At 49.8% G+C, this 10,326-nt stretch overlaps 1 protein-coding gene across 1 annotated transcript in view; it reads right to left on the reverse strand.

Annotated features, from left to right (window-relative positions):
- CERK (ceramide kinase) overlaps positions 1 to 3,046 on the reverse strand; it is a 50,282-nt gene extending 47,236 nt beyond the window's left edge. The window contains exon 1 of the mRNA XM_082239733.1: positions 2,835 to 3,046. Coding sequence (XP_082095859.1) covers positions 2,835 to 2,982 — 148 coding nt within the window. The 5' untranslated portion in view covers positions 2,983 to 3,046. The remainder of the gene's footprint in view (positions 1 to 2,834) is intronic.
- Between the last annotated feature and the right edge of the window lie 7,280 nt (positions 3,047 to 10,326).

Genomic DNA, 10,326 nt, shown 5'->3' on the forward strand with positions numbered 1-10,326 from the left:
TGAGTTAAGAAGACTGCCTCGGGCGGCAAGCTCCACGGGGCAGCAGATCCCAAAGTAGATCTTTATTCCCCACCTTGTTCCTGATGTCAATCTTCACTCATCGCTACCCCCCTGGCAGGGAGGGGAGTGCCATTTTGTGGCTCGCCTCAAGTGGCCAAATATCTTGGGCCAGCCCTGCCTGATGCTGATTATCATGGGCCACCAAACAAGACGGCTCTGTATGAGTTAAGTAGCTCAACCATTTTTCAGAGGTATCTGTATTGGGAATACAGTGGTACCTCAAGTTAAGTACTTAATTCGTTCCGGAGGTCGGTACTTAACCTGAAACTGTTCTTAACCTGAAGCACCACTTTAGCTAATGGGGCCTCCCACTGCCGCTGCGTTGCCGCCGCACGATTTCTGTTCTCATCCTGAAGCAAAGTTCTTAACCAGAGGTACTATTTCTGGTTACAGATAGGTAGCCGTGTTGGTCTGCCATAGTCAAAATAAAAAAATTCCTTCCAGTAGCACCTTAAAGACCAACTAAGTTAGTTCTTGGTATGAGCTTTCGTGTGTATCTAAAGAAGTGTGCATGCACACGAAAGCTCATACCAAGAACTAACTTAGTTGGTCTTTAAGGTGCTACTGGAAGGATTTTTTTTATTTTTACTATTTCTGGGTTAGCGGAGTCTGTAACCTGAAGCGTATGTAACCTGAAGCGTATGTAACCCGCGGTACCACTGTACCCCTAAGCAAAGTTATTAAGTGATGCCTGATCTGCCTATCACCCAGGAAAGCTGGTGCACAGTGTTTCAAACCAGTTCGAACCAAAGCTGTTTCTCAGCGCTCTATGGCAGTAGCCTTCAGACCTGGGAACCCACTTGTGAACAAAGCATATGGGGATTTCTTAATATTTCCCCCATATATTTCCCCACGACCAGTCCTGGGTTGCGACAATAGGCCATCTGAAGCCCTTGCCCTGCTCCCAACCATCCTCAGCGCTCCCCAACGGCCTTCAAAGTCTTGCCCAGCCTTGGGACCTCCAGATGTTCATGGACTACGACTCCCATCATCCCTGGCCACGCTTGGTAGGAAGGGTGGGAGGCTGTAGCCCAACAATGTCGGAGGACACAAGGCGATTGCCTTTTGGGTTGTGGTTTTTGGCGGCAGCACCTTGCCCAACTGAAGCCAACCCAGCGCCTGGCTGGACAGAGGCAGGGTATAAATGTAATTTAAAACAACAACAACTTAACAACCATAATCAACAACAACCAGTGTTTAACTGGGAAGGCCCAGAAGTCCCTCTGAAAGTCAACCGAGTTGCTGTTGTTGTTTTACCTAAGGGGGAAAGTGGCAATTCCTTGGTAGTGCTGGTGGGGAGGGTGGGATGGCCCTCTGCACGTGGCTCAGAACCCTAACCCCAAAAACAACACAACAACAACAACCGCTGTTTAACTTGAAAAAGGGTGAAAACTGGGAGGGCCCAAAAATTCCCCTGAAAGTGGTTTTTTTTTTTTTTACCTAAGGGAGAAGTGGCAGTTCCTAGCTGGTGGTGGGATGGGAACGGCACTCTGCACATGGCTCGGAGCCCTGAATCTGAAAGCATCACCACCACCACAGCTTAACTTGAAAAGGGGGGAAAGTGGCAGTGTCCTGGAGGTGGGGAGGGAGGGGGCGACACTCTGCACATGGCCCGGAGCCCGGATTCTGAAAGCACCTTGACTTGAAAAGAGGGGAAACAGGCAGTGTCTTGATCACGGGGAGGGAGAGAGCAGCACTCTGCACATGGCTCAGAACCCTGAAAAACACCCGAGGTTCTTTCTGTTGTTGTTGCCCTAAGGGGGAAAGTGGCAGTTCCTAGCTGGTGGTGGGCTGGCAGCGGCACTCTGCACATGGCTCAGAACCCTAACTCCAAAAACATCACAACAACAACCATTGGTTAACTTGAAAAGGGGTGAAAACTGGGAGGGCCCAGAAGTTCCTCTGAAAGTCACCCTTGTTGTTGTTTTACCGAAGGGAGAAGTAGCAGCTCCTTAGTGGTGAATGACACTCTGCAATTGGCTCGGAGCCCTGAAAAACACCCGAGGCTTTTTTGCCCTAAGGGAGAAAGTGGCAGATCCTAGCTGCTGGTGGGCTGGCAGCGGCACTCTGCACATGGCCTGGAGCCTTGATTCCGAAAGCATCACCACCACCACAACCACAGCTTAACTTGAAAAGGGGGAAAATCGCAGTATCCTGGAGGTGGGGAGGGAGGGGGCGACACTCTGCACATGGCCCGGAGCCCTGATTCCGAAAGCATCACCACCACCACAACCACAGCTTAACCTGAAAAGGGGAGGGAAGTGGCAGTGTCCTGGAGGTGGGGAGGGAGGGGGCGACACTCTGCACATGGCCCGGAGCCCTGATTCCGAAAGCATCACCACCACCACAACCACAGCTTAACCTGAAAAGGGGAGGGAAGTGGCAGTGTCCTGGAGGTGGGGAGGGAGGGGGCGACACTCTGCACATGGCCCGGAGCCCTGATTCCGAAAGCACCTTGACTTGAAAGGAGGGGAAACCGGCAGTGTCTTGATCACCGGGAGGGAGAGAGCGGCACTCTGCATATGGCTCAGAACCCTGAAAAACACCCGAGGTTCTTTCTGTTGTTGTTGCTGCCCTAAGCGGGAAAGTGGCAGTTCCTAGCTGGTGGTGGGCTGGCAGCGGCACTCTGCACATGGCTCGGAGCCCTGGTTCCGAAAGCGCCACCACCACGCCTTAACTTGAAAAGGGAAGAGGAAAGCAGCAGCGTCTTGGAGGTGAGGCGCCGGCACTCTGCACAAGCCTCGGAGCCCCCTTGCCCCCCCAAGCGTCCTCACCTCTCCCCCCGCGCGGCTGCGGCTGCTCCGTCCACTCCAAGGCGCCTCTCTCCGGGTCCAGGGCGACCTCGCAGGCGCGCTGCCCCAGCACCAGCGAGGAGACCAGCCGGGTCCGCCGGCCGGCCGGAGGCGGGGACCTCTCGCCCATGGTGGCTCCGGTCCCCTTCAGCGGGGCTCCGGCAGCTGCCTCCGCCCGAGCGGCATCGCGGCTGACGGAGGGCGGCCCTCGCTCGCTGGCGCGGCCCGGCGAGGATGGCGAGGCTGCCTGGCGCCGCCGCCGCCGCTCAGTCCGCCTGCGCGCGCGCCTCTGCCCAGCCTGGCATTTTAGAATCTGTTATCCTTCAGAATTTTCGCAGGTCCCATCTCACGGAGCATGCGCGTGGGTAGCGGCGGCGGCGAGGGAGGGGGGTGGGGGGGGAGAAGGCAGGGGGGGGATGTGAGTTCGCGCAAGCCCAGCGGCCGCCGATGAAGCCGCCGCCTCTTGCCCTCAACCGGAGTTGCCCTCACTTCTTCTTCTTCTTCCCTTCGGTTGTTCGACGGCAGGAGGAGGAGGAGGAAGAGGGAGGAGGAAGGCGAGTCTCGCGGGGTGGAGTGGGGAATCTTCGCAATGGGCCCGACGTGGAAGGGGACACCCAAGGGTCATCTAGACCAACCCCCTGAAGTGGCAGCGTTCTCAACTGGAGCATCCAGGACAGGTGGCCAGCCAAGCTCTTCTTTAAAAACTCCAAGGAAGGAGAGTGCGCCAGCAGATGCAAGGAAAAATTAATAATAATAATAATAATAATAATAATAATAATAATAATAATAAATGACAATATGTTTATTATTTATATGTTCAGCCATCTGATTGGGACGTGGGTGGCACGGTGGGTTAAACCACAGAGCCGAGGACTTGCCGATCAGAAGGTCAGCAGTTCGTATCCCCGCGACGGGGTGAGCTCCCGTTGCTCGGTCCCGGCTCCTGCCAACCTAGCAGTTCAAAAGCACGTCAAAGTGCAAGTAGATAAATAGGTACTGCTCTGGCGGGAAGGTAAACGGCATTTCCGTGCGCTGCTCTGATTCGCCAGAAGCGGCTAAGTCATGCTGGCCACATGACCCGGAAGCTGTACGCCGGCTCTCTTGGCCAATAAAGCGAGATGAGCGCCGCAACCTCAGAGTCGGTCACGACTGGACCTAATGGTCAGGACCTTTACCTTTTAAGGAGAAAAGGAGAGGGCAACTAGTTTAGTTTAGTTTAATTTTTGTTTGGTTGTTTGTTTTCCCTAAAACTTACCGTATATGCCTCTTGATTGTAGATCCAAGGATAAATAAATAGATAAACATACAGTGGTGCCTCGCAAGACGAAAATAATTCGTTCCGCGAGTCTTTTCGTCTTGCGATGTTTTTCGTCTTGCGAAGCACCGTCCGTCGCAACTGCGCCTCTTCAAGCAGCTTTAAGAAAAAAGCACAAGACGTTTTCATTTTGTGAAGCAAGCCCATAGGGAAATTCGTCTAGCGAAGCAACGCAAAACCGAAAAACCCTTTCGTCTAGCGAGTTTTTCGTCTTGCGAGGCACCACTGTAATGACAATATATTTATTTTCACCCATCTGACTGGGTTACCCCAGCCACTCTGGGCAGCTTCCAACAAATTAAAACACAGTAAGGAGAAAAGCGGCTTAGTCATGCTGGCCACATGAGCCAGAAGCTGTATGCCAGCTCCCTTGGCCAGTAAAGCAAGAAAGCAAGATGAGCGCCGCAACCCCAGAGTCGTCCGCGACTGGATCTAATGGTCAGGGGTCCCTTTACCTTTAAGGAGAAAAGGAGAGGGCAACTATTTTATTTTATTTTATTGTTTGTTTGTTTGTTTCCCCTGAAACATTTATATGCCTCTTGATTGTAGAAAAATGACAACAACCTCCAAGTGGTTTAGCAGAGGAGGGGGAAAAGATAATAAAATCATCATCATCATACAATCATGATTCAAAATATACAAAAAGTTTCAAGTCAGGATAAGGCTAGAACATTCACAGGCCAGGCATAGGCAACCATCGGCCCCCCAGATGTTTTGTCTACTACTCCCATGATCCCTAGCTAACAACACTAGTGGTCAGGGATGATGGGAATTGTAGTCCAAAACATCTGGACTATGCCTGGGCTACAAGAAGCTGAAACTCATCCAGACACCCAGGGATTGCTGTGGATTATAGGGTGGAAAGAATCAGGAACCCATATAAAAGAACCCATATAAAAGCCTGCCAAATTCAGCTACATCTTATTTCAAGGCTGGGAAAGAGACACCGTGCCTCAGAGGGCGCAGTGTAGGTCGGTGACAAATTCTCTTGTGACACCCCACTTCCCTGTCCGTTAAATTTAGAATCCGCCAAAGAGCATTGCTAAATTTGACGCCACCCTGTTTGCCACCCTGATACAGGCTGTTGAGGATCTGACAACACGCAAGATGCAACAAGGAAGTGGAACGGCTTTGAGTAACAGATGAGGCTCAAGATGCCATATTACTTTCAGGAACTGGCTCAGTTTCATGTTTTGCAAGATGCATTCTGATTTGGTTCCTCAGTTTACCAATCCCAATACGTTCTTCTTGTCTGGGCCTTTGTGCCAGCCCTTGAGACGTGACGCTTGACACCAACGTCAACTGCTATCCAGTGAGGTGGGCTTGTTCAGCTTTTGCTTTCCTGCTTGGAATCTTACTCCCCCCACATAATGGGGTCCATCAGCTAAGCCAGCCTAGACCCTGTTGTCCCAGTTGGCATGTGGCGTAGCAAGTTTGTGTGTGGGTTTGTGGGTTTCTTCAGTTCTTTCATGACTTAACAATGCTGAATTAAATGCACAGATTTTTTTAAAAAAACAACAACAACAGGAAGGTGATTTTAAATTGCAGGGGGGTTACTATGAAGGAAACCTCATCGCTGCAGAGGTGGCACCATACTTGCCTTGCCCCGGGGTGCTGGCAAACCACGCTATGTCACTGCAACCATTTAAATTTCCCACTGGGGCATTGTAGGTACTAACACTCTAGGATGTCCCAGTGCTAATCAAGGCACTGCTGCTATCTGGCACTGTCAGAGCAACCAGGCTAAGCCCATTAGGGCTTGCTCACATAGGAAGGTGGCAACTGATGTGTCACTGTGTCACTCGCTTCTGGTTTGTAACACCCATCCTCCTCCTTCCTGCTTAGAAGGAGGCAAGCCTAGTGAAATGACTTGTGCTGATAGGTAGTGGGTATCATCCTCTGAGGACAGAAATCCTGGCATAATCCAGTCATGCCATTCAGACCTTCTGTATCATTACTCATCCCTCGCTAATGCTAATTGAGAAGAGACAAGCCAGAGGAGTGAACTGTGACAATATATATGCAGTAGACTCAGGGCAGATCCACACTGTATATTTAAAGCATATTCAATCTACGTTTCAATCATGTGATTTCCTTCCAAAGAATACTGGGAACTGCAGTTTAGCCCTATAGGGCTACTCTCCTCAGCACCCTCAAAAAACCCTCTCTCTAGCTCTCTCTCTCTGGAATCATTTGCTTTCCATATAAACCTACCCTGACCCTGAAAACATCTTCTGAGGCCCTTCTTCGTGTGCCTCCTCCACGAGAGGTCTGGAGGGTGGCAGCACGAGAACAGGGCCTTTTCTGCAGTGGCTCCCCATTTGCGGAATGCCTAGGAGGTTCACCTGGCGCCTTCATTGGACATCTTTAGGCGCTAGGCGAAAACATTCCTCTTTAACTAGGCCTTTGACTGATTGACACCCAATGCCCTTAAAAAATGTGTTGGGGGTGTTATTGTTTTTAATGTATTTTTATTATATATTTTGTCTTTTATATTGTGATTTTATGTTGTAACAACCCTGAGACTGCGGGTATAGGGCAGTATACTACTACTACTACTACTACTACTACTACTACTACTAATGTGGTTGAAATGTGCATGGAATGTGCTTTAAATGTAAAGTGTGGATCTGTCCCAAGTCTCCTTTTGCAGATGGGTTCCTTGAGCCCCTTGGGAGCATTTATGCCACTAAATTTTTCTCGTTCAACTTACTAGCTTGCATTGGGCTCATAGTCTGGGGAAAACTGAGCTAGACGATTGCCAGGATCTTTCTACACTGAAAGCCCTCTAACTCAATGAATGAGAAAAGAAGACTTAAGATGAAAGGATGTAGCAGACCCACGCCAGACCCATAGGAGGTATGTAGAGTCAAATTCATTCTGACTTCATATGCCAAAAACCATTCTAAGCTGCTTTTCACTGATCAGAACGCAGGGAAAAAACCGAACAGTCTATAAGTGTATGTGAAATGTCCTTTGATCAATGAGCGGCATTACTCACGGTGAGCACTCCTCTGAACGGTTTTTAGCCGTCTTTTAAAATAGCATAGCGATTATTGGAAATAGCCTCGTCTGGGCTGGGGAAGAGCCCCCAACAAATCCCAGTCAAGAGGGATTCCAGCCTCTTATTCATGCCATTTTCATTTTAAGTGAAAGGCAATTGAGGGAAAGTTATTGACATAGCAGAGGGCCTGGGAACGGATCCAGGAGATAATTTGCTTTCCTGTGGATGCAAATGCCACAGTCGAATATGATCCGCTGAGGTTTCAGCAACAGCCTTTCCCTTTCAAAGCTTGTAAGTGCCCGCTTGTAAGGCGGAGTGAGATGCTAAAGAGAATCTATACGGAAGTCTCTGTTTACGGCTTTAATGGGATTAAGATCAGGCATTAGCCCTATTAAGGTATTCCTTCAAGATCACTCGTAGCCAAGTAAGATTGTATTCCATGAACACAGTCTTTAACAGTGAGTCTGTAAGTGACTGTGGGGGCCAATTCTGGATCCACACGTCCTTCCACAGTGGGGACATAGGTTTCCAGGCGGGAGTTGATCACAGTGAGGGTTTGCCAAGCGTGCCTTCCTCTTAGCACATTTCTCCCTTTTGTCCTGAGTTTGAGCTTCTTCAAGGCCCATGACACCTTTGGTAAAGGCTGTTCTCCAACTGGAGCACTCGCAGGCCAGTGTTTCCCAGTTGTCGGTGTTTATACCACATTTTCTTAGATTTACCTTGAGAGAGTCTTTAAACCTCTTTTGTTGACCACCAGCATTACACTTTCCATTTTTTAAGTTCGGAATCGAGTAGTTGCTTTGGAAGACGATAATTAGGCATCCACACAATATGACCAATCCAACGAAGTTGATGTTGAAGAATCATTGCTTTGACACTGGTGATCTTTGTTTCTTCCAGTACATTGGCATTAGTCTGCCTGTCTTCCCAAGTGATGTGTAAATTTTTTTGGAGACACTGTTGATGGAATATTTCCAGGAGTTGGAGATGGCGTTTATAAGTGGTTCATGTTTCACAAGCATACAGTAAGGTTGGTAGTACAAGAGCTTTGTAAACAAGCATTCTGGTTTCCCTGCAAATGTCCCGGTCCTCAAACACTTCAATCAGGAGAAAGCTGCACTCACAGAGCTCAGGCGATGCTGGATTTCAGCATCAATGTCATTGTGAAAAGATAACTGTCCATTTAGGAGAAGTGATCGACATTTTCCAACGTTACACCATTGAGTTGGATTTGTGGCACTGCAGAGGGGTTGTTTCGTGCTTGTCGGTGCAGCACTTTGGTTTTTAGGATGTTGAGCAATAGGCCAAGCTTTTCATAAGCTTTTCATTACATGGTGAAGACATTCCTCCCTCTCCATCACATTCCCTCCTAATGGCCCAGTTCTCTCCACACAAGGGCATGCAATAAATGTCTGCAGAGGGGAACTGGCTCTAGCTGTGGAGGCTCCCTGTTAGAACCCCACACAATTAGGGTTCTAACTTGGGGGGGGGGGAGCCTTCAAGAGTAGAACCAGCTCCTTGCCTTGTGGACAGATAAAAGCTGGGAAGAAGGAAGTTCACCAGACCTAGGCTGCGCACATGTTCTGTACTGAGTTGAATAAGATCCAAAAGGCAGCAGTCTGATTGGTCCTAGAACAATAGGATTCAGAATGCAGCAGTCTGATTGGTCCTAGAACAATAGGGTCCCGAATGCAGCAGTCTGATTGGTTCACAGGAGCCACCCAATCCAGCTCCAGGTGGAAGTGAATCCGCAACCTGATTGGCCTACAGGTGAATCCCGGAATTAGTCAATCACGTGGGGCCCATTGTGTAAATAATGTATATAAAGCAGACATTCTGGAGGAACTTCCATTCCTCCTCACCACTATGAGCTGAATAAAGAGCATGAAATCCACTCTCGACTCTGAGTATATTTCAGTACACAAAAGCCTGCTTGTAGCACATAAATGCAGTTTTTCTCCACCAGGAAGAAGGCATGCTAATCCTCACGTGCTGCTTTCAGTTTGTTTATTACATTTATATACTGCCCTTCCACACCCTCCAACATCCTGCTGTTGAAAATCGGGACATGACCCAGCCCCTCAACAGACTTAAAATCCGCCCCACAACAATGCCTCCCTGCCCCCTTGCTCAGATACATCCGCCCAGTGGCGTAGCGTGGGTTGCCAGCACGTGGGGCTGCACAGAGGGGTGGGAAACTGACGGAGTACATATGCTAATTCAACTGCCTAATGGCGTTTGCGTCACCCAGGAGATTGCAGCAGTAGAGATAAGAAGAGTCATTCTGTTGCATGGAGAGGTCATTTCCTGGTTCACATGGAGAAGCCGTTTTCAGTGGAGCCCGGCCCGGAAGCACGCAGCTGTATTGAGGCAGCACCAGGTGTTGAGGTTTTGCACCCCTAACAATTTTGCAACCCCTAACGGGACATTCAGAGATCCAGTCCGAAGCCGGGATGGCTTCTGTCATTCTGGGATGTCCTGGTCAAATTGGGATGGTTGGGGGGTATTGCCCTTCATACAAAGATCACAAAGTGCCCTACAACATAAAATTCCTAATACAGTGGTACCTCAGGTTACATACGCTTCAGGTTACATACGCTTCAGGTTAAAGACTTCGCTAACCCAGAAATTGTGTTTCAGGTTAAGAACTTTGCTTCAGGGTGAGAATAGAAATCGTGCTCCGGCGGCGCAGCGGCAGCAGAAGGCCCCATAGCTAAAGTGGTGCTTCAGGTTAAGAACAGTTTCAGGTTAAATACAGACCTCTGGAACAAATTAAGTACTTCACCCGAGGTACCACTGTACAAGAATAATAGAACAGTACCCCCCATAGAAAGTACCGTATTTTTCGTCCTATAAGGCGCACCGGCCCATAGGACGCACCTCATTTTTTGGGGGGGAAATGAATTAAAAAAATATATTCCCCCCCCAGCCCTGGCTGCCGCCCCAAGCCTTGCGCTCACCTGCCCGAAGCAGGGGAAGCCCTCCGGAGGGCTCCCCGTGCTTCGGGGCGACAGGCTGCCGCCCCAAGCCTCGCGCACCCGGCGGGACCTCCTGCCGGGCGTGGGAGGCTTGCAGACACTCGCCCAAAGCAAGGGGAGCCCTCCGAAGGGCTCCCCGTGCTTCGGGCAACAGGCTGCCGCCCCAAGCCTCGCGCA

Source organism: Podarcis vaucheri, assembly GCF_965113315.1.
Source record: "Podarcis vaucheri genome assembly, chromosome: 10".
Taxonomy (NCBI): domain Eukaryota; kingdom Metazoa; phylum Chordata; class Lepidosauria; order Squamata; family Lacertidae; genus Podarcis; species Podarcis vaucheri.